The following is a 25,373-nucleotide window of genomic DNA, read 5'->3' as shown; positions in this document are numbered from 1 at the left end:
ACTGAGTAAAAGTAATCAATGAAACAATACTTAAGCAAGAGTAAATAAATAGTCTGGTGAAAAACTACTCGAGTAATTGCTTTACAAATTACTTTTCATATGTCTACAACTCTCGGGTGGCACGGTGGTGTAGTGGTTAGCGCTGTCCCCTCATAGTAAGAAGGTCCGGGTTCGAGCCCTGTGGCTGGCGAGGGCCTTTCTGTGTGGAGTTTGCATGTTGTCCGTGTGAGGGTGCTCCGGTTTCCCCCAAAGACATGCAGGTTAGGTTAACTGGTGACTCTAAAGTGAGTGTGAATGGTTGTCTATGTGTCAGCCCTGTGATGACCTGGTGACTTGTCCAGGGTGTACCTTGCCTGTAGTCAGCTGGGATAGGCTCCAGCTTGCCTGCGACCCTGTAGAACAGGATAATGCAGCTAGAGATAATGAGATGTCTACAACTGACACATCTAATCTGAAAATGTTACATTTTCTATCTTTTCTTATGTTAACTAACCAAAAGAATTCTACTGAAGTGAGCACCATCTTGCTTATAAACACTATATAAAGAAAGGTAATCTTCTATTTTTGTCTAACCTTTTTGATTTTTCATTTAATTTTCTAGGCATCAATTTTAGGGGAATTTTAAGCCTTTATTCATCACAATGAAATTCTTTCTCTGCATTTATGTGAGAAAGAAAGCATACCCAGAGCATTGGGCAGCTGTGCTCAAGGGCACTTCAGCCATGGATGTAGAGAGAGGAGAAAGTGCTGTTCATTCACTCCCCCCACACACATCCAGGGAATCAAACCAGCAATCTTTCGGTCCCAAAGCTGCTTCTCTAACCTTTAGGCCATGGTTTCCCTGTGGAGGTCCCCATAGCTTTCCCCATAACCTACACAAGTTACATTGGCTTAAGATACATCCATCCATCCATCCATTATCTGTAACCACTTATCCTGTGCAGGGTCACGGGCAAGCTGGAACCTATCCCAGGCAACTATGGGTGAGACGCAAGGTACACCCTGGACAAGTTGCCAGATCATCACAGGGCTGACACATAGAGACACACAACCATTCACACTCATGGCCAATTTAGAGCCACCAATTAACCTACCCTACATGTCTTTGGACTGTGGGGGAAACTGGAGCACCCAGAGGAAACCCATGCGGACATGGGGAGAACATGCAAACTCCACACAGAAATGACCCCGTCGGCCACTGGGCTCAAACCCAGAACCTTCTTGCTGTGAGTCAACAGTGCAAACCACTACACCACTGTGCCACCAGCTTAAGATTCAAAACATAAAAAAAACACTGTTTGTCCCACTTTTGTTAAAAATAGCCAAACTTTAATAATTCACTTTAATGTAAATGATTCTCAAAGTAGGGTTCAGGGTCCCCAGGAGCTCATGAAGCATAACTAAGGGGGCTCTGATTTTTATTTTGTTACAGTGGTGAAAATTAACAACCTACACAAGTATAGTATACACAAATGTGCGTTATTATGTTTATTAATGAGTTCTTATAGTAATTAGTCTGCTTTATTGGACACTTCAGTAGGTTTAATCCAAACCTCAATAACTAAGTACGTGGCTTAAAAATAATAATACAGTGAACCCAATGTGTTCTGTCTGGAGGAAGTGCAGAAAAAAATTGTTCATATAATGTTTACAAATTAAATATATGCTGAGGAAGTCCATGGAGTTTATGTTACACTTAGAGTCCCAGGCTGCAAAAAGTTTGAGAACCCCTGCTTTGTGATGTTTTTCTTTTAATTTGTCACATCGTTTTAATATTCCTGAAGCGCATTATCTCATTTCATCTCATCATCTCTAGACGCTTTATCCTGTTCTACAGGGTCGCAGGCAAGCTGGAGCCTATCCCAGCTGACTACGGGCGAAAGGCGGGGTACACCCTGGACAAGTCGCCAGGTCATCACAGGGCTGACACATAGACACAGACAACCATTCACACTCACATTCACACCTACGGTCAATTTAGAGTCACCAGTTAACCTAACCTGCATGTCTTTGGACTGTGGGGGAAACCGGAGCACCCGGAGGAAACCCACGCGGACACGGGGAGAACATGCAAACTCCGCACAGAAAGGCCCTCGGCGGCTACAGGGCTCGAACCCGGACCTTCATGCTGTGAAGCGACAGTGCTAACCACTACACCGCTGTGCCGCCCGCGCATTATTTTCTCATCTCATTATCTGTAGCCGCTTTATCCTGTTCTACAGGGTCGCAGGCAAGCTGGAGCCTATCCCAGCTGACTACGGGCGAAAGGCGGGGTACACCCTGGACAAGTCGCCAGGTCATCACAGGGCTGACACATAGACACAGACAACCATTCACACCTACAGTCAATTTAGAGTCACCAGTTAACCTAACCTGCATGTCTTTGGACTGTGGGGGAAACCGGAGCACCCGGAGGAAACCCACGCGGACACGGGGAGAACATGCAAACTCCGCACAGAAAGGCCCACGGCGGCCACGGGGCTCGAACCCGGACCTTCATGCTGTGAAGCGACAGCGCTAACCACTACACCACCGTGCCGCCCGCGCATTATTTTATTTTATTTTATTTTATTTTATTTTATTTTTTACACTTCCTTGCCTTTTTCCTCCCCCTGCTGGACAAACACTGGTTAAAATAAAAACAGCATACTGCTGTACTACCGACTTAAATAGTGCACTAACACTGGTATATATCAGTTCAACTGACGCCATACTATTTAGTATGGTAGTATACGGATTGGCCGTAGAGGTTACACTTTCCCGGAAGTAGATGTACAGGGCGGAGCCAGAGTTGGAGGCAGTTAGCTGGTTGGTATTTGCTGTGGCGGCGGTAGTTTAGTGAAAGCTGGATAAATCGTATACAATTGTGTTCTAACAGTAGGGAAACCTTCAACAATTATCTCTTTAGATAATCTGTAGGACGCACTTTGTTTGTTGGTGGTTTTCTAAACAGAAGAAGCCTTGGGAAAGTGGCTCGACATCCGTAAACACAGTGGACATCGCTGGGACAGGAATCAGGTGAGTTGTGGATGGGCCCGCGGTATTGCCTCTAGTTTAGCTTGCTGTTAGCAAACTTAGCCCAAGAGCTACAGGTGCCTACTACCGCTGGAATGGTGGCAGCTAACAGGACGAGGTGGTTGGCGCTGCTGTTTAATGTGTCGTGTCATAAAACGAAGCTTTACATCGAATTATTATTGGTATAAATTGTCCTGTTTTGCCTGGTGATTCAGCCCATTCAGACTTGTAGCTGCTTCGCTAGCTGTTAGAGCTAACTTTCAATATCGCTTTATGTAGCTAGCTAATTTAGCCGATTTATCTAACTTATTATGATTAGCCAAGTGAAAACAACCTAGAAAATATCAAATCGTGATTTTGAACTAGAAATCAGTGCTTCTGACTGTACTGTCGGTTTGTTTAATAAAACATCCAAGCTTTAAGTTAGACAGAGGTGTATGCTAGGAAAGTTTGATAAGCAAACTAGGGTATTAAGTCATCTGGTGGTTTATTTGACATTAGCTAGCTCACTAATGAGTAGTCACAAACTGCAGTGGTAGCATGCGTTGATTAGATTACACATTTGTATGTAGGAGACATCATGAAGACACTATCAGTAGTCTGATGGCGCCTGCACAGTGTTGTGTTGAGCAACAGTTCTGAGTAAACGAGGTGTGTCCTTGTCGGCAGGTGAATCTCCAGCAGTGTGGGTTACAAGCTCTGGCCGCTGTGTGGGGGGTTGGGGGCGGAGTAGTGTGCTGTGTTTCTGTTCCACCGGTCTGTCAGGTTTTAACAAAGATGACGATCACATCCGCCTTAAAGCTGCTCGTATTACTTTCTGCCCTGTGGTGGCCTTTAGTTTTCTTATGGCTCGTTCGTTATGCAAACCAGGGAGCGTTGATCATCCGTGTAGGGTGTAGCTCTGCTGAATAGGTTAAATGCCATTTTTACTACTCAGTCGGGTACAGTATGGTGAGGTATACACGTGAGTGTCCCAGATAGTGTTTAGAAAGTCCTGACCTTAGGTCCACGTTCCTGTTATCTCCCATTCAATTCAGTTTATAAACAAAGGGACGTTTATACGTTTGTAATAAAATCTGTCTGTCCTTCTCGCCAAGCCTGTTTTAAAGGCTAAACCAGTTGTTCTGCAAATTATTACAAACCCATGTGTTGAAACAATTTCACTGACCCCAGCTATCTATTAAAGACAGGCACTTTTGTCAAACATATGCTCTTTATTGTATTTAGCAGAATATTTAGTGCTGTTTATTTGTAAGATTTTCACCCCCAGAACCCAAACCAGTTACGTTGTGTTGGAATGTAGGTGCGAAACACATTCGTATATTACTTTTGTTAAGGCTGCAGTTAGATTTAATTTGATATAATCAGTACTTATTAAGCATTTAGATTAATTCTTTCATTCAGTTTCTATACTGCTTATCCATTGTGGGTTGCGGGTGAGCTGGAGCCAATCGCAGCTGACACTGGGTGAGAGACAGGGTACACCCTGGACAGGTTGGCACTCTATTACGGAGCTAAAACAAGCCCCTTTTACACAGCCTGTTCATGGTAGGATACTTAATGCTGCATTTAGACTAAAATCACCCTCAAATTGCTACCTACTTCTCTTCACTTTCTCCTCCAACGTGTTTCTGATTGCACAGCAACTTTGCTTGCATTTGAAGAATGGTATAAATATGCACAGCTAACAAAATCACCTGAACACTCAGTTCATCTGCCGTTATTGTTTTGAAAGCAATGTGTGTATGCTCGGGGTATTCATATTTCTGACGCATATAATGTTGTACATCAATCTCGACACTTATGCGCCGTTATCACATATTGCACCTCTGGTTGCGGAGTGGCTGCACACTGTAAAAAAGAAACACCGGCACGGCTTTATTTGGCTCAGTGAAGCTGGAATATTTAGGGATTTTCTCAGTGTTGTGGAATATTTTGTGAAAAGGGCTACAGAGGGACGAACAACCTTTACACCCATGGGCAGTTTTAGGCCAAGTTTACATTAGACCGTATCTGTCTCGTTTTCTTCGCGGATGCACTGTTCGTTTACATTAAAACGCCTGGAAACGTCGGGAAACGGGAATCCGCCAGGGTCCACGTATTCAGTCCAGATCGTGTCTGGTCCGGTGCTGTGTAAACATTGAGAATACGCGGATACGCTGTGCTGAGCTCTAGCTGGCGTCGTCATTGGACAACGTCACTGTGACATCCACCATCCTGATTCGCTGGCGTTGGTCATGTGACGCGACTGCTGAAAAACGTCGCGGACTTCCGCCTTGTATTACCTTTCATTAAAGAGTATAAAAGTATGAAAATACTGCCAATACTGATGCAAATACTGCCCATTGTGTAGTTATGATTGTCTTTAGGCTTGCCATCCTTCCACTTGCAAGTGGTAAGTGACGCGCATGCCCGACATGCACTGGGATCTCACACACAGCGGCTCAGTCCCGAATCACTGCTCGTGCACTTCACTCGCGCGCTCTGTGAGCTGCGCAGGGCCGGAGTGCGCACCCTCCAGAGGGCACTCGCTGTTCAGGGCGGAGTGATTTGGAGCGCAGGATGCCTGCGGAGCCGAGCGTATCCGTGTATTGGCATTGCTGTGTGCACGCTAATCGTTTTAAAAACGTTAATCTGATGATCCGCTGACACGGTCTAATGTAAACCCCACTTTAGAGTAGCCAGTTGACCTAATCTACATGTCTTTGGTCTGTGGGAGGAAACCGGAGCCCCTGGAGGAAACCCACATAGGGACAAGGAGCAAATGCAAACTGCACACAGTGATGAGCACAGCTAGTCTACTTGAATGCATATAAGTAGTGCGAATATGTGTTCTTTCATAAGCTGTAATGCACAATTCAAGCTTTGACCGAATTTCAGTTGACTCCATATTTTGCTCCGTACTTTTTCATTTGTCCTATCTGCAGGGGTGTCCCACTGTGATGCCAGAGAGTGCTCGCTCACACTCTCTTTCTCTCTTTGTCTGTATTCTGTATGTGTGAGTAAACATGTTTTGCCTAATCATAACGCTTAATTATAGCAGCTGTTCTAGTAGTTGTCAGTCATTTGTATCAATGCAGCATCATTAAAGATTGTTGCCCTTTGGCTTTGCTTCACTTTGAAAACCAGCTATTGCATTGACTTTGAAATGAAATTTCGAAGGAGAAGAATTGGGCGAGTGAGTATGTGCAAAGATCTTTTGATGATGACCATATGAAAGCTATAGAAAGTGTTACAGCCAACTTATTTACAAAAATTAGCACCGAAATAATTTCATACTGCTTACACAAAGCATGAATGTTGCCTTGCGTTAATAACTTAATGAAGACAGTAAGCTTGAAAGAGCATGAGCGCTCATTTTCATTCTTATGTGACTATATTTAGCTAGAATTGAATTACATGTTTTGCTGAAAATATACAATACCAGAGAATTAAAATTAGTCAGCTCCATTTATTTACTTCTGTTCAGTGCTCCATAGAAATTTTGCAGCCCTGGAAGTTATTTAATAAAGGTCTGTGTAAATTGTGTGTATATACATTTTTTTTTTAATAACACTGTCATATCTCTATACTAAGCTTGTGTTTATACAGCCTCATGCATTTAATCTCATGTCTCAGAAAAGACAGGAAAGAGGTGAGCCTGGGGACTGTAGCTCTCTGGCCACACCCAGTAGTTGTTCATATTTTTGTTTATCTGAGAGGCGGATGTAGAGAAAGGAAGAAAGGATAAACGAGGCATTTGCACTTCAACAGTAACATTATTCTTCTGACCAGGTCGCTGTGAGTGTGAAGGGAGCCGTCACTAAGAGTAGTGTCTCATGCTGGTTTGTGAGAAATGGAGGAAGTCACCTGCTTCCACAATTCCACATCCCCTCCCTGTGCCTTTGCTTAAGCAGTGTAAATTTTAATTAAGTGTGCTTCTGGTGCTATAATAACTCTAGCTGTCCAGTGTTTACTCCCTCATTGCTTTGTGTACCCTTAATGGACAACATGTTGTCCATGGTCGTACTGGTCAAACCTGAAAAACACACACACCCAGTGTGCTAGTCTTGCTTGCTTGTGTTAGAAAATTGGGAATCTTTCTTTCATTTGAACAGGTATTTAAGACTTAAAGTGCATATCACTGGTAAATTTAGGAGCAAGATCAATGTAATTCTCCTATTTTATATTAAACTTTGGTCAAATATCTGTCGCATTTTGCATTTTGTGCAGTTTTTTTTTACACCTTGTGCAATACCAGAAAAATTCAGTTGAAATCAAGCCATTTTAGGCGAATTGGTCCGCCTTTGAAAAAACTTGGCATTTGGATTTCCCGGGAAACATTAATTTTCGTGATGTCACGTGCGGGACGCCTCCCTCTGAATCCCACGTCAGTGTTGGTTTGTTTATGAGAAAATGACCTGGTGGTTTTCTGCAAATTTCTTCAATGTTATCACGTAATTATTAAAATGGTTAATGGATGTATCGTAGGAGGGTGTAGCAACATTATATTCTTCATCCAAAGGTGAAGTAACATTGCGCTCAGGTGACAATTCCATATTTCAATGCAAAATCGCTAGCTGCTAAACTTGGTCTACACAGGCTGTGCACTGAAACCGTGCAAGCTTGCGCAGCCTGCTGGCGCTTCCGCAGGTGACGTCACGAATCTGGCTCCAGACTCCCTTGGGATTTTTCCAGACGTGTTTTATTTTTTTCTACTGTAGACAGATGGCTTTGTGCAAAATTTACCCTTCTGGATGAGTGTGTAAAGGAACATTCTTTCATATTTAAAACAAACAAACAAAAAAAAACTAATTTGGTCCAGGATATGCACTTTAAGGCTATTTGTTCTCAGGACACTGCAAGCAGATTCCATTTCAAATGTCCTAGACTGCACTGCTTCCCATGGCAAAGGAGCGCGAATAATAATGAACAGATTTACTGTTCAGTATGAAATCATGCTTAGCTCTGCTTTTGCATGACTATAAGTTTGTTTATAGCCACATGTAGCCATATTTATGTGAAAAAACAAGGTGTGCATAAAACATTAAATTAAAAAAATCCATAATTCACTCAAGCATTTTTAACCAATGTGATCTTAAACTGTCTGTAAATCAAAACATTTTGACACGTGTAAAATAATAAAGCCTAAATAATCTGTGGCTCGAGAAATATGAGGAAGTTCTTTGTGTTGGCTAGTCTGTTATACATTGTAGTTTCTGTCCATGATTTCATATTTAAAGCTAGAGAAATGGTGGACATTGGATGGAAAATAATTTTAATTATAATCCTAGTTGTGTTGCATGATTGTTCATTTTATTGCTGTCGTAGGAGGCCATGCAGATTATTAATTTAAAAATATGCACATGCGGGTCCTATCATGGAGGATGTCTGTTCATGCTGATGACAAAAATACAGGTGACTTATAAACATGAACGTGAACCATCAAAGCAGAAAGGAAAAAAAATCCTAATTGATCAATAAAGCTTGTAATATGACCATGGAGAATGACAATGCCAACGTTGTGAGAAATGTGTAAATTTGGAGCTTTGTTTGGATCTTGCAGAACAAGAATATGAGCCTTGGGAAGACACTTCTTTTCATGTTAGGACAGATTTGGTATTATCCTTCCTTTAGATCACCATTACTGTGTGCATTTTACACTTCCTTTCCTTTTAGTGCTTCAGTGCAGTAGTATGCCAAGAATGCGCTGATATCAGTGTTGTGAGGGACAGTCAAAACTTAGTAAAACTCTGAACTAATACCTCTGTTAACACAAAAACACTTCCTCCTAATTACTCACAGTTCATGAAACTGTGCCATCCTGTATTGTATTTAATATTTGGCTCTAAATGTTAGGACGTGGCGGCACGGTGGTGTAGTGGTTAGCGCTGTCGCCTCACAGCAAGAAGGTCCGGGTTTGAGCCCTGGGGCCGGCGAGGGCCTTTCTGTGTGGAGTTTGCATGTTCTCCCCGTGTCCGCGTGGGTTTCCTCCGGGTGCTCCGGTTTCCCCCACAGTCCAAAGACATGCAGGTTAGGTTAACTGGTGACTCTAAATTGACTGTAGGTGTGAATGCGAGTGTGAATGGTTGTCTGTGTCTATGTGTCAGCCCTGTGATGACCTGGCGACTTGTCCAGGGTGTACCCCGTCTTTCACCCGTAGTCAGCTGGGATAGGCTCCAGCTTGCCTGCGACCCTGTAGAAGGATAAAGCGGCTAGAGATGATATGAGATGAGATGTCAGGACGTATCTGGTATTTTCTGTATCAGCAGCCCTGGATTGTAATAGAAACAGTATAGCATAATAATAATCAATAGTAATGATTAGTTTATGGCTTCTTTGGTCTGAGTGAAATTAATGGGTTTTCTTTTTAGCACACAGCAGTGGGAAGTTCAGGGCTCGACATGGGGGCAAGTGGGGGTTAATTTCCACTTGCCTTCCAATATTATCACTCTCCCCCTATTTTGCGAGTACTACATTCATTTTATTTTTCTATTTATTGGAAAACCATAGAATAGTTGTGAATTGCAACATAAAATGAAGATCACACATTGAGTTGAAGTTTGGTTATTGATTAAGTTTATTATTCAGTTTGGCTATTGGTTACTTTTTACTTTTGCTTGTAACGGACAATAACAATTTTATAATTGTTTTTCTTCTTAAGCAAACTCTTCCATACTCACTTTCGATTGATTTTCTTTTTGTAAAATACATTTTAAATCTCATCTCATTATCTCTAGCTGCTTTATCCTTCTACAGGGTCGCAGGCAAGCTGGAGCCTATCCCAGCTGACTACGGGCGAAAGGCGAGGTACACCCTGGGCAAGTCGCCAGGTCATCACAGGGCTGACACATAGACAACCATTCACACTCACATTCACACCTACGGTCAATTTAGAGTCACCAGTTAACCTAACCTGCATGTCTTTGGACTGTGGGGGAAACCGGAGCACCCGGAGGAAACCCACGCAGACACGGGGAGAACATGCAAACTCCGCACAGAAAGGCCCTCGCCGGCCCCGGGGCTCGAACCCAGGACCTTCTTGCTGTGAGGCGACAGCGCTAACCACTACACCACCGTGCCGCCCTACATTTTAAATACAATCATGAATTTCTCTGGAGTTTTCAGGCTTAGCTCCTCTTGCCGTATTCTTTAACCACTCATTTCCTTGTTGTTCTTGAAGCATTTGCTTCTATTTAACATTTTTCTTGATAGCGGGGAGACAGTAATGCCTTTTATCTATTTCTCTGTTTGAACAAGCAAAAACAGCACAAAAATTAACCATATTGAAGACAGATTAAGCCTTGCTTGCATGAAAGACGGTGTCTGTCTGACCCCAGCTGTAATTCACACGTGTGACATCATACACAAGGGGTCTATAAACAGTATGTGTACCATACTACAACAGCGGGGGTATATAAAATAACTTGCAAAGCAGTAAACGAAACCGAGACTAAGAAAACAGCCAAGACATAATGGCGGATACGTAGTGAGGGACGCTTTTAGGAACTGAAATAAAAGATCAAAAAGCCTCATTTTTGTTGTGCTAGTTCGTAATATATGCTCATTCCAACTTGCCCGGTTGGGCATGTCGGGAACATATCCCAGTTGCCCAGGCAATCGGGCAGTGCTTAAAGCATATACGCAGAGCCATGGCCTCACTTTTGTTTGTAAATGCCTTGAGACCTCAAGAATGGCACAGGAATAGTTTTAAGCATTAACAATAAGTCTAATATAGTAATTTTTATGATTAAAGTGATTTCATATAGGTAGCGGTCTGAGCGAATGGCCTTGACATCTGTAACGTCACAGCAGGAAGTGTATCGGTCTCATTGCCATTTCCGCTATACTAAAACACAGAGCTGACTGCAACACCAATCTCCATTTTGAGCTAATTTATCGCCATGCCATGTAGATGTGTTGCTGGTGGGTGCAGCAACACGACAGAAGGTGGATTTACATTGCATTCATGGCCCGAGAATGCTCAAACTGCAAAGATTTGGATGCATTTGCGAGTTGTTCACGGGCACATTGGGTGCCTACGCAGTGGTCTCTCCTCTGCTCTGCACATTTTATTGAAGACTTGTATGAAACCTCTGATCTGTTGAGTGTTTGCTATAAGCCTGTATTGAAAGACGGTGCAGTACCAACAATTAAAGGAAAATAAAACTACAAGAAAAGGAAAGTATTTATTTTATTTATTAATTTTTTTAAAAGGAAAGTGAGTTCAATTGCACCAGTCCTCCCTGAGTGAGCCGAGGGTTGTTGCTAAAACCCGGGACGGAACGGGATCGGACATATCGCTCGGGCAGTGACCTCCCTGCAGTCGTTGCTAAAACTGGTGACATCCCGTGCCGTCCCGGGTTTTAGAAATTGCTTGAGCCCAGCAGTAATGGCGGAGTAGTCAATATGAAGAAAAGTGAATGAGTGGAGCAGCCGTCTTATTTCTAAACTGGGTATTGCTGCCATCTTGCCCTTATATGGAAGAAGCGAATGAACGGAGAACTGAACGAACAACCGAAAGTCAGATTGTTTTTGAAACAATCAGCCACAAGATTGGCCTTCGAGAAGCGAGAACACAGACGGGTAAGCTCCGACTCTCATTTGGATTAAAAAAAAAAAGTTTATCTGCGTTTAGATTAATACATGTAACTTGTATTGTGTGTTTAAGTTACCAGTATAAGATTATTTAATTTGCTTCAGAATGTGATTTATATAATTAGCCTTTTACGTTTTATCAGTGAAAATGCATGCATGTACATGTATGTTGCATAAGTTATAACACCTATCCTGTTTTAATGAGAGTCAGCCAACAATCAATGAAGTCAAATCAGTCTTAGTTGAGCAAGCCGGTAACAGTATTTCTTACTTTCACCATAAATTTTTGTTTATATGACTTTGGTCTATAGCTGTAAAAGGCCTCGGCCTTAAAACCGGTTACCGCAGTGACGTCACGTACTCAGGGCTGGCTGGCTCAACGGGGCAGCTTGAATGTCAACTTTGCGGTCGATTTTAACTCTCAAAAAAATTATATATTTTTTTATTCCCATTTATGCAGCATACAAGAGTCAAGGATGGAGATACTATCCACTCAGAAATTTATCTAAAAATAAAGGCTCTGCGTATTTCCTGTAATGTTGAGCCCTGGAAGTTGGGATCGGTCTAGTTTGACAGTTCTTCTCTCCAGTTGGCTATGCTGCATGCAGCAGTGGTTCAAAATATTTAAGGTCTCCTAAGCTAGCTGCACACTACGCCGATTTTCAGCGTACCGAGCCAACTGAAGTCGTGAGTCAGGCGTAAAGACTAGTTTTCGATGGTACCGACTCATCTCACAGCCGATTCGAAAAACTAATCAGGAGCCAGACTGATCGGCGAGAGTCGCTAGCAATAGCCAATCATATCTTTCGCATATAACACGTGACATCATTAAACACAATTTCTAGCGCGAGAAATACGTGTTGGTAGCACCTAATGCAGGTATATACTGTAATTCCATAGACTGAAGCTTTATCCATAGACACAGTGGGCTGGAAAGCCACTCTGCTCAAGTTGTGTGGCTGAATTCCAAATCGCTTTAACTCCCCTATACAAGTGCACTATTTAAGGTTGGAAATAATAGCTCATGCAGCCTAGATAGTGCGCTACATATTCCATGTTGTGTCATTTGTAATTCAGCCTGTAGCATCTTCAAGTGTTGGATTTAACAGTAACTATATCCAATAGCCAATCACAAAGCTATTGTCACGTGATATTTAGCGGAATGTTTATGATGCTTAGTTCGCATAATCTCGTTTGGTGTCGCTTCAATCGCGACTGCACTGGTCAACAGTCGGGGGATATGTGCGTGCCCTGTCGGGAGTCGGTTCTGAAATGGGTCGGTTCGGTACCGCGTGGATCGGCGTAGTGTGCGGCTAGCTTTAGATGCTTCTGCTGTCTTTCTGGTGTGTTTATGGTCAAAATCCTTGCAACAACATTAGGATATTTTCCCTGCAATCTTGCTCCAAACTGTGGTTCAAGCTTTACTATAGTGTCATAATAGTTATTTCGCAGGTTTACTAACATTCATGATATTTTATGCTGTTTTGAAATATTTAAAATAATGTTTGATGTTTGATCAGTGGGTTTTTTTTTTTTTTTTTTTGGGGGGGGGACAGTTCCAAGCTAGAAGGGAACTTGGCAGAGTGTATACCTCTGCTAAGCCATGTATTGGCAACATCAAAATCAAGTCACTTGAACCTAGGATAATACTAAACCTGTACACCAAACTTCATCAAAATCCCTTCACTATGTTGAGTTATGTTGGGAAAAGATAAAAAAAAAAAAATCCTCGATCCACATACATGTGCTGATTTGCATCAAAATCTAATCAGTTGTTCCTTGGCTCATGGCCCACCTTTTCTCAAAATTTGTTCACTACTTTAAGTTGTGTTGGAAATGGAGACAAAAACATAACCTTCTCCAGCAAAGTTGGCAGAAATATTAAAGATTTATTAGATCATCTTGCCAGTGGTCAGACCAATCACAAATGGCATTCACCTGGGAAATGAAAGGTGTGCATTTGCTTCAGGTTGCATTTACTTTCACTTCATACCAACTTTCTCTTGATGAACTCTGACCTGTGAATTTTCTAGCTTCAGTCTTGTGAGCGGGCGGCACGGTGGTGTAGTGGTTAGCGCTGTCGCCTCACAGCAAGAAGGTCCGGGTTCGAGCCCCGTGGCCGACGAGGACCTTTCTGTGCGGAGTTTGCATGTTCTCCCTGTGTCCGCGTGGGTTTCCTCCAGGTGCTCTGGTTTCCCTCACAGTCCAAAGACATGCAGGTTAGGTTAACTGGCGACTCTAAATTGACCGTAGGTGTGAATGTGAGTGTGAATAGTTGTCTGTGTCTATGGTGGGGTTTACATTAGACCGTATCAGCGGATCATCAGATTAACGTTTTTAAAACGATTCGCGTGCACACAGCAACGCCAATACACAGATACGCTCGGCTCCGCAGGCATCCTGCGCTCCAAATCACTCCACCCTGAACAGCGAGTGCCCTCTGGAGGGTGCGCACTCCGGCCCTGCGCAGCTCACAGAGCGCACGAGTGAAGTGCACGAGCAGTGATTCGGGACTGAGACGCTGTGTGTGAGATCTCGGTGCATATCGGGCATGCGCGTCACTTACCACTTGCAAGTGGAAGGATGGCAAGCCTAAAGACAATCATAACTACACAATGGGCAGTATTTGCATCAGTATTTGCAGTATTTTCATACTTTTATACTCTTTAATGAAAGGTGATACAAGGTGGAAGTCCGCGACGTTTTTCAGCAGTCGCGTCACATGACCAACGCCAGCGAATCAGGAAGGTGGATGTCACAGTGACGTTGTCCAATGACGACGCCAGCTAGAGCTCAGCACAGCGTATCCGCGTATTCTCAATGTTTACACAGCACCGGACCAGACACGATCTGGATTGAATACGTGGACCCTGGCGGATTCCCGTTTCCCGGCGTTTCCAGGCGTTTTAATGTAAACGGACAGTGCATCCGCGAAGAAAACGAGACAGATACGGTCTAATGTAAACTTGGCCTAAGTGTCAGCCCTGTGATGACCTGGCGACTTGTCCAGGGTGTACCCCGCCTTTCACCCGTAGTCAGCTGGGATAGGCTCCAGCTTGCCTATGACCCTGTAGAACAGGATAAAGCGGCTAGAGATGATATGAGATGAGTCTTGTGAGCTGATTGAAAACAAGAAGGCAAAACGGTTGTCTTTTTGTTTGTTGTTAAATGTGAAGATTACTTTTTATAAATTGGTGAATACCTGTAGTCACCTGCCTCTCTAATTTCCTACTGTTGGTTGGTGCACTTTTGGAGAAAACAAGCAAATGTTCCCTCTGTGCTCTCTACAAATCCAACAAACTGTATATGCTGTGTAAGCATGTTCACTCAGCTGGTTGGTTCCAAATGCAAAGATTTCTGCGTACTGTAGATAAATATTTGATTAACCAGTACAATTTCTATTTAATCCTGTTTACTGATGGGGTTTTTCCTGGTAAATTCTGGGTTTTCTTCCTGCCTGCTTGGTTTTTCTCATTAGAAATGTTGGCAGTCTGTGTGTGGTGCAAAATTGAGTTTATTCTGTAGTGCTATACTAACATACAGAGTAATTAGTTTTCCCTGCATGGAAGAAATTGCTACAACTAATTTAGCTTTGCTCAGTTCTTTGCTCCTACATGAATGTCTTGTATTAATAAAAACCTTCAGGGGTAAAGCCACTTTATACATAGATGAGTGTAGGTTTGGCAGCTCCAATGTTACTTTTATGGTGAAAGTAATGGCAGTTTTTTCCCCCTCTGTAATATGGTCTTTCATCCAAAGTTTTTTTTTTTTTTATAATTATCCAGCCTCTGCTTCAGGTCTTTTACTCTATGCTTTATAAAATTAGATTCGGAGGCTGAGCTTATTCCTAAATAGAAGACCTCCCACTCTGTCATTGTCTACTAAGCTGCGGTTCATGAAGGCCCTATATGCCTGGCTGCCTCTGTCAGGGCCCTTCACCCCCTCTGACTCTGTCCCTACTACTGAGTGAGGATGTAGTGCAGGAGCCAGGAGTAGTCACATGCTTGAGGATGACTAAACTAATAATGCAAATAACTGTAAAAATATGTGTCTGGGCTGAGTCACTTGAAGGGAAAAAAAATAGGTGTAACCAGCTGACACATCTGCTTACCTTGCAGGAATAACCATTTCATTTGGTTTGGATTGCTGTATATATCATTGCTTAGTTTGTGGATGTACAGGATGCAATTGCAGTTAAATGTTGACTTTGTAGGCAGGGTTATAATTTTATCTTCTTTTAGAGTGATGTATTTTATAATAGAATGCTGTGTTTTTGTTGTGTTTTGGGTGTGATGCAATTTTAAAGGGTAACATATAGCCCTAAGCGTAAATAGTCAACGTTATGTCAACTAGTCCAAGTAGCATTTTTTTTGAGTGGTCTCTGAATGGTGGGATCGAAGGAAAAGTGGATGGACCTGCTCTGAGCTTTCTTTAGAAACTGGCTCATTTTCCAATGGTTTCAGTGCAACAGGTGTTTTTATCAGCTGCTGTTTGTATGGGAGGTGGTACTTAATTCCTCAGGAGAACAATAGGTGCTTCAGTTGAGACTGAAATGACCTCCAACCCCTTGATCATCTGTGAGACTGGGCAGTTTATTGGGAGTGGGGGCTGAGAGTGAGAGACAGAAAGGGGAGGAGGGAGGGTTTCAGTCACCAGCCTGTGGCCCCTCCTCTGGAGTTCCTGTCCCTCTTATTACCATCAATTTTTGTTCCTTTGCTTTTTTGTGTACATAAATATCCCTGTTTTTGCTGGCAAGTGCTAATAAAGATTTTTAGTTTGTTCTGTATTCACCTGAGATTTTTTTTTTTCTGTTGTGGAAAATTTTTGACTTCTCTTTGTACTTCCTTATAATTGTCTCCTGTTGTTCCTCTGTCTGTCTTTTCTGGTGTGTGTGTGGGCAGCAAAGAGAAACAGGGAGAGGGCAGTGTGAGGCCCTTGCTCGTCCCGGGAGGATGAAGAGGTTCCGGCGACATGGGCATGACTCTCAGAGGGACAAACTGAAGCAGGAGCTCTACCAGTTCAATAAGGTGATTAAGACTGGCACACCAGCCGTGGTACTTTGTTGCTGTGAATAGCATTTGAAAATGTCCATCTTTCTCTTCCTCTGTTCTCTGTGTAGACTGTAGAGCATGGCTTTCCCCACCAACCAAGCGCACTGGGCTTCAGTCCCAACCTGGGACTCCTGGCCATTGGCACCAGATCTGGAGCCATCAAACTGTATCCTTAACCCAAAGTGGGAATAGGAATGTGTTTTGGGGTTAGAACTTAGAAGAAAATGTTGAGCTGTTGTGCTCTTCTGTGTCAAGTTTCCATTTTCCTGGGAACCCTGAAGTGTGTTTAATAGAGGGTTATATTACAATTTTGTGTGAGCCATTCCTGTTTTCTCATCTTGTGACACACCCACGATTGCCGTGTTCTGTAAAGGGGTGTGTATATATTCTTCCCACAGAATTGCATAATGGCTGACTATTATTGCTCTGTAGTCAGGCTTATACATTTGCAAAATTGTAATTCATCCCCATTTCATATCCCTTGTTTGTGTGCTTTTACTTTATTCTATAAACAGCAAGGTACATAATTAGTAATCTCAACTTTTTATTTTGTAAACATGAATGTTGATGCTGATAATTCTCCTCAGTCTGTTTCAAAGGTTGCTGAATCCTTGTCTTTCCATTATTTTTCAAGATCCATATCCTTCTGACATGGTGGTACTTTGCATAATGATTTGTTTTACTTAACTGTCTCTCAGCTATGGAGCCCCAGGAGTTGAGTTTATGGGGCTGCATGATGAGAGTGCTGCAGTTACACAGGTGCACTTTCTCCCATACCAGGTATGTCTGCAAACTACACTATAATACTTTTGGATTTTTGTATGTGTTTTTCTGCAGCCGACACACTGCATTTCACAAGGGAACACGTCACTGAGGAATGTCTGGAAAAACAGATGGTTTGTGTATGTAGCATTCATCACTGCTGAGGCAGTTTTTTATTATTTTCATAAATATTTACATATGAAATATTGAGCTGCGGAATATACTTGGTTTGTCTTGGAGTGGTGTGATCCCAAGAACAGCATATGCCCTCAAGTGTTTTATTCTTCACATATTAAGGACATGCCAGTTTATTAATAAATACCATGTGATACTTTTTCATGAACCTTATAGCAGCTATGGACAGTCATTTTACCTTCCCAGCCCCTCTCTCTCTCTCTCTCTCTCTCTCTCTCTCTCTGAGGTTAATAAGACATAAACCACAGCTTGTCATGTTACCTCTGTCCTGAAGACTTTCCTATGGTGTAAAACCAACTGACTGTTACAAAGTGCTGACACTTGAGACTCCTTCAATAAATGCTACAGACACATCTCCTTCCAGAAAGTTTCAACATAATTTATTCTACATTTTTCTTTAAATGCAAACACATTTTTAAAGTTTATTATTAGCCTTAGAGGATTGTGGAGTGTCAGCTGTACTAGTCCCTGTGAATTAGCTGTTTCTGTTAGAAATGACATTTATTAGAAACAGTTATTAAACCTGATTTAAATTACAGCCAGTTCTCAGTTATGACTGTCAGAGCTGTGCTGTTGTGGAAAATGAATCAACACCTTCTGACCAGTCAGATTTAAGAATACAAGAGTGCTGTGGTATAAATGTCTTTAAGCAGACGGAGAATGGTTATTTATTGAAAACATTTTGAGATTCTGAGTGACCCCTGACTGTTTACAGGCAGGATATTTACAAGTTTAGCTGCCAGTTATCCAAATACCACCTTGTTATGTTTAAAGGTTGAGCTGGTGACATTACTTGATGACAATAGTCTGCACATGTGGACACTTCGAGCCCATAAGGGTGTGTCGGAGCTGCTGGAGATTGGACGCTTTATGCTCACTGGCCCGCCTGGGTGAGTCAGTTATGGTCACAAAAGCAGTCTGTAATACTTTATCATGTGATTTATTATTTTTTTAAAATCCAGGAACACACTGACCTGTGAGATGTGTATCTACATGACATATACTAACTCATACACTGCTGATACTCACATGCTGTGATGATGCTATATGGTCCGAGTGGACGTACTTTCCTTTTACTCAGACATATTGACTAACATGCTTTTTTCAAGAGCATGTCATGTTTGACTCATGATGTGACAATTAATCAACTGAAAATGATCAGTTATTGGTAATTCTTCGGTAATGGAATGACATTCACAGCGAAGTGTGGTTATTTTTTTATTTTATTATTTTTTTTGCTGCAGTACTCAAGATAATGGTATTTAAATAAAAAATTTCACGCTGTATGGGGTATCTTTTGACCCTAAAAAAGCTTAGTAAAATTGGTTGTTTAACTCTGAACGCAAAATCTTTTATGAGGAAAGAAAAGTGAGTAACGGAATTACATCAGAAAAAACTAAACTTTAATTTATTAAAATTCAAACCAAGATTTCTCTAAAGCGACATTGCTATAATTGGGGTGATGATTTTTAAATCTGGTTTTCAGTATATTTTGCCTTGGATTCCATACTTTAGCAATGTCACTGAGCTGACAAGTTAAGGCAGTCTTAATTTCATAATTGTGGCCTCTCTACTGAAGAACTGCCCTTATAATGCATAAGATGAAATAATGTTTCATATTTTGGTAAGTTTTTAAAGCTTTAAAGTTTCAACATTTTTAAATTCATTTTGGTATCTGTGCTGTTTATATGGCAGTGCCATTCCTAGTGTGACGCGGGTGACTGCTGTCCTGGCCCACTCTTCAGGTGAGCTGCTTCTGCTAGGTACTGAGGGGGGCCATGTATTTGTGGTGGAAGTGCCTGGATTTAGGGAGCTGGAGGAGAACAATATCAGTGTGGAGGATGTTCAGAGCAGGTAGAGTGAAACTCCTTTCTCATTGGATCCTAATTCCCTTCTTTCATGACAGCTTGGTGAGTTTCTTGCTCTAACATGCCTACTAACCCTGGCAATTAGCTGATGGTTTTAATAGGGTGTCTGAGCAGGGACATGACTAAACTGTCCTGACCTTAAGGACTGGAGTCAGGCACTTTGACCTTTTATAATGTTGTTGTTGCTGGAATCACAGTTGCTGTACATTGCGTGCTTGCCATAGGCCCCTCCCCCTCGCAACCTTTAGGCATGGTTGGGTTCTGGCCAGTGTGGAACTGGCGATTTAGCTGGCTGGTTTTTGGCATCCTGCTAATTTTCTGTTAGGTATTTGGCAGTGCTTCCTGTTGTATTGCACAGATTGCAGGCTTTATTATTATTATTATTATTATTATTATTATTTATTTTTTATTTTATTTTATTTTTTATTATTATTATTTTTTTTTAAGTGTTCACAATTGTTATCATCGCAGCTTGGAGGATTTTGCTGTACGTCACTTTGCTTGTTTATTTTTATTATCCTGGTGTGTGTCCTGAATTTTGTTCTGTTCTTTGTTGCAATATGTTCCGACCTCTTGATTGGTTTTTATTTGTTGACCTTGAGCTCAGGAAAAGGCCCTTGACTAAACCTAAACATCTCTATTTTCTTGAATCAAGTCTTCTGACATTTCTGACTTTCTCCCTGTTTTGCTCTGTCTGTGCTCTGATTTGAGTTTGGGGGATACATGACCTTTTTTTTTTCCAGAGATTTTTCAGATAGTTTGCATGCCTTACATGCAAACCAGAAGGCATGCTTTGTTGTATGTGCTATCTCCAGCATTCACTATATCTGTTGTTCTTTTCAGAGTTCCAGAGGAATATGTGGGCCGCAGAAACCTGGAGTGTGTGGAGGCCCTGCAGGAGAATCCTCTCAACCCACGGCAAGTGTTGATAGGCTATGGCCGAGGCCTGATGGTTCTGTGGGACGTGGATCGTCAGTGTGCCATTCAGCACTTTTTGGGCACACAGGTACGTGTGTGTCATATATGTGTGTGTGTGTCATATATATATATATATATATATATATATATATATATATATATATAGTATGTATGTATGTATATATTTTATATATATATATATATAGTATGTATGTATGTATATATTTTATACATATTATATATATATAGTATGTATGTATATATTTTATACATATTTTATATATTTATATATATATATATATATATATATATATATATATATATATATATATATATATAAAATATGTATAAAATATATACATACATACTATATATATATATATATATATATATATATATAATATGTATGTATAAAATATATACATACATACATACATACTATATATATATATATATATATATATATGTGTGTATATATATATATATATATATGTATATGTGTGTGTGTGTGTAGAAATTCACTTTTTTTTTTTTTTTTTTCACCAGTCAGCTGGACTAGTTACCAAAGTAACTAGCCAAACAGAAAATCAACTAGCCAAAATTTGTTCATGTATGAATTTTACTTCTGTCAAAAATAACACAAAAGAGAGTAGTTACCATTGTTCATGACTAATGTGCATTTATTTCAAGACCCGAGTATTTTGATACTGTTGTTAAATACATAAATGAGAACAACACAGAGCACCATAATATAATATCAACAAATAATAATATATTGGAAAACTTGGCAACTTGGTGTATGAGTATTGAAAACAAATATACTTACTATCATGACTATAGCACCCAAAATATGTCCAACATGCTTTCTGTATTTAACCATTTATGAGAGAGAAAGCATTAGGAGCTTCATATTGACTAGGAATCAACTTGGAAAAAAATTAATTATTCCATAAAAATCCTATCGCAGCCAAGGCCTACCCTGCTCCCACGTTTACTTATAAGTCCTTTGTCGTTTCTCCTTCTCGTACGCTTTATCGGTGGCCTTGTTCTTCTCTTCAGACCGAGGTTGCTTTGTCCCCGTCTCTGGCGGTTTCTGTACACCTTTCAGAAAATTCCACATCGCGACGTAGCTTTGGCAGATGTAGATGTAAACAACAACAAAAACATGTGTTTAAATGGGCGATAATGTGGCCACATCTATTGAATTTGATAACGTGATTACTGTGATATTCAACGAGATGCGTTATATGCATGCGCAGTAGTGAAAAAAAACGACAGCCTGACTCGTACACGATATGATTCGGAATTCTTCGGTATTTTCCGTCCTGCCGATAAACACATCGATTAACACAGACACGGCACACGCTTAATATGTGGCGGCTTTAGTTGACGGTGTGTCTGAATCTTCGCTTCATGTGTATATATATTTTTTTTTTATTTTCAACTAGCCAGCCGGGCTGGCTAGTGACAGGAATTACCTGCCAAATGACAAATTAAGTCACCTCGAGAGACCGGACCACTGCGAATTTCGAGCCGTTTTTTTATTTTAAAAAAAGTGTGTCTCAGAAACTGGGTACTGTGGGGGTACCTCACTAAATATACTCAGTAAATAAAATATATGGTTTTGAATGGTGATGTTGGTTTTAATTTGAAATAAAATGATGAAAGAAATAATACAGATAAAACTAAATCTTTGATGTAAATACTCTATTCAGAATTTGGCAAAAATTCTGCGCACTTGTGGAAAAATGGCAGCTTGATCTGGGACATGATAAATGGTTGACTACATCGCATTCCCTTCAAAAGGTTGTAGTCCACTGAAAAGTCTACAGTTTTCACTAATTATATTTTAAGTTGTAATTTTATACACCTAAGGATTGGTGTGCTCACAGAATAATCATAACCATAATCATAAATGGTCAATGCATTTATTTTTTCTCGTCTTGACTATTGCAGTTATTCTCTTTTATGGTCTCCCTGCCACATTGCTCAATCGCCTGCAGTACATCCAAAACTCAGCAGCAAGAGTCCTCACACTCACCAAGTGCACTGCTCACATCACTCCTGTTTTACAGCAACTGCATTGGTTGCCAGTTATCTCTCGGATCAAATACAAAATCTTGCTTTTAACCTATAAAGTTCTTCATGGTTTCGCCCCTTCCTGTCTCTGTGAGCTAATTCATTTGTACTGTCCCTCCCGCTCCCTCAGATCTTCTGTCTGTGGACTTCTGACTGTTCCACGTTTTAAACTGGCATCTATGGGCGGCAGATCATTTAGTGTTGCTGCTCCTAAACTTTGGAACTCGTTACCACAATCACTTCGTGACTGTTCCACTCTCTCTTCCTTCAAAGCTAACTTGAAAACTTTTATCTTTACCTCACACTATTCTTCCTAGTTTTTTTTTTTTTTTTGGTGGTAACTCTTGTGTAAAGTGTCCTTGGGTTTGTGAAAGGCGCTATATAAATTGAACTTATTATTATTATTATTATTATTATTATTATTATTATTATTATAACCGTAATAAAACGTCATGCAAAATATTTGATCACCGTTGTAACTCCATTTTCCACATACCCAAAACCAGCACAATCGTGTGTTTTGATCTAAACGGAAAGCCTCAGGGTCAAGGTCACTACCTCACCAAAAGTAGTAACTTAAAATTACTATGCAATATAAAAAATTTGATTATAAATCTGCGATTTTGTTTTTTAAAACGAAAGCTGAAAGTTGGGTATAGAACGTTTCTTACAGAATGTTACAGTGGTAGCTGGTCTTGTGTGAATTTCTGAGCTATAAAATGAGTTGTGGTCTATTTTTTACCGTAGTGTTATTTGTGTGCGGGGAAGGACACACATTAACAATTTGCATGTGTAGAATGGAATTTTCCACTTCAACAGTTAGAAGTTGATCGTGCTTCCATTTGCGGTCTTTCTGTTACGCGGGTGATCTGTTCGGACGTTATCACTGAAAAGGTGAGTTTTGACAGTTTTATTTTGTCTTAGTCTTGCAATCAATTTTACAAAAGCATTTGAATTGTAATAAAAAAAAAATTTCCACAGTGGAGGCCAGATAAAGCAAGATACTCTCTTTATTCTTATTAAATCTGACAAAAGAAACATTGAGTGTTAGGTAAATGCAAAAAAAATAGTAAAATTAGAAAATTTATTTTTTGACCATAATGTCCCAAATGAGAGACCAGTTTCTGAGACGGAATTCCATAAACTCTTTTGCTGCGAACTTTCACATATAATGAACTAAGTTTGTGCCCCCCTGCCTTTAGTGACAATGAGTCAGTCTTCAAAAAAAAAAAAATTTCACTGAGCCCTTCTCTTCCCACCAAAGACAAAAAAATAAGTAACCAAGTCCACAGTCAAGTTAACAATACGTTCTTAACATCATAAAACAAAGGCTTAACTAGCCTTGCTTAGGTGTCCGTTACTAACAATTCTCGAGAACGGCAATAATTGACTTCAAAAAAATCCCTTAAAAGGGCTTTATTTTATGAGCTAAACACAGTTTTACTCGAGTCTTTACTCCCTAACAATTGTTGTCTTGGCTACTTCTAAATGTAAGATACTCTCCATCTGTCAGAAAATGCAGGTGATAGATGTAATCGCCAGAAGAATTTTATTTAAAAACATGCTGGCAAACAGATCCATATCAGTGTAGGGCTGGGCGATATGGAGAAAAAAAAATATCTCGATATATTTTTGGATATCTCGATATCTATGCAGGAAAAACAACCCCCAAAAAACAGACACACCAAATTCAGCAAGGGTTTTTTTTTTTTTTTTTTTTTTTTTTTTTTGAAGTGCAAACAGGTAGGCAGCCAAGTGCCTAGAGGTAGACAGGTACTAGTAACAAAGTGCTTGTGCACCATTTTTAACATGAATTATCAAACCAAGGAAGTAGTATATTGCCTTATTTTAATTACAAACATAAAACCTGAGGGTAGGCAGTTCTTATAAAGTGCGTCTTAAACATTTTAAGTAACAAAAAAAACCCCCTCATTTCATAAATATTAATTTGACTTATAGAAATAATACATATTGCCTTCCTTTTCCTTAAAAACAAAACTCCAAACTCATCTCACCGCATTAACTCTCAGCCTGGCACACTCCTCGTACAAAAGTTTGTGGCGTACCTGTAAATGGTTGAACAGGTTCGTGGTGCTCGACGCTTTGGTTGCCACCAATTTCTTGCATTCCCAGCAGTAGACCTCTTTCTGTTGTTCGTCCGACGGTTTAAAACCAAAATATCTCCATATAATGGAGCCATTTGTCCTTTTTTTTTGGTACGAGTTCTGCCGCCTCCGGGCTTTCTGTGGGCGCCGCCATGTTGAATGAGTTAACACGCCGCCTACACGCGAGGGGAGGGGGTACAAACACAAGAAGGAGGTGGGGCGGGCAGCACCATAGCACAGTGAAGGAAATTAAGCACAGTGGCGAAATCATATTAATTTGGAGCATTATCTCGATATATACGATATGCCAAAATCTTTTTTGTGTTCATAAAACATATCGATATATCGCAAATCTCGATATATCGCCCACCCCTATATCAGTGATCAAAAATCAGAATCGAGAAACGGGCAATGGCCAAGCAAGGCACAGACAGGATATCAAAGGCTGAGACAAGGCGCAAAATACAAAAGAGTTGGAAACCAGAATATCAGCAGTGTTACAAAAGACTTGGTACAATGAAACACAAGGTACAGCGCATATACTTCACAAAGTCTGTGTGTAGTGAGAGTCCTTATAAGTTCGCACTGTGATTGCACATAATCCGGATCAGGTGCATGGTAATTAGTCCGAATGGCACTGTGCGTATGCATATGAGTAGCAGTTCGAGGCATGTCGGTGCATGGGCAGATGTGACACTGTCAAAGATGAACTTTATATCTTGGACTGTTTAAAGCATGGTGAGAAAGCAATGAATTTGTCTAAAGAATATGGTATCCTGGAAAATTCAATTTCAGCTTTTAAA

General features: G+C 40.7%; 1 protein-coding gene across 2 annotated transcripts in view; it reads left to right on the top strand.

Moving 5' to 3' along the window:
• The first annotated feature begins 2,769 nt into the window (after positions 1-2,769).
• llgl2 (LLGL scribble cell polarity complex component 2) overlaps positions 2,770-25,373 on the top strand; it is a 36,091-nt gene continuing 13,487 nt past the window's right edge. For both annotated transcript variants that reach the window (XM_060939979.1, XM_060939978.1), the window contains exons 1-7: positions 2,770-3,018; positions 16,494-16,619; positions 16,712-16,809; positions 17,342-17,423; positions 18,375-18,490; positions 19,296-19,454; positions 20,312-20,474. In XM_060939979.1, coding sequence (XP_060795962.1) covers positions 16,545-16,619; positions 16,712-16,809; positions 17,342-17,423; positions 18,375-18,490; positions 19,296-19,454; positions 20,312-20,474 — 693 coding nt within the window. In that variant the 5' untranslated portion in view covers positions 2,770-3,018; positions 16,494-16,544. The remainder of the gene's footprint in view (positions 3,019-16,493; positions 16,620-16,711; positions 16,810-17,341; positions 17,424-18,374; positions 18,491-19,295; positions 19,455-20,311; positions 20,475-25,373) is intronic.

Source organism: Neoarius graeffei, chromosome 14 (genome assembly GCF_027579695.1).
Source record: "Neoarius graeffei isolate fNeoGra1 chromosome 14, fNeoGra1.pri, whole genome shotgun sequence".
Classification (NCBI taxonomy): Eukaryota; Metazoa; Chordata; class Actinopteri; order Siluriformes; family Ariidae; genus Neoarius; species Neoarius graeffei.
This window is presented reverse-complemented; position numbering and strand designations above follow the sequence as displayed.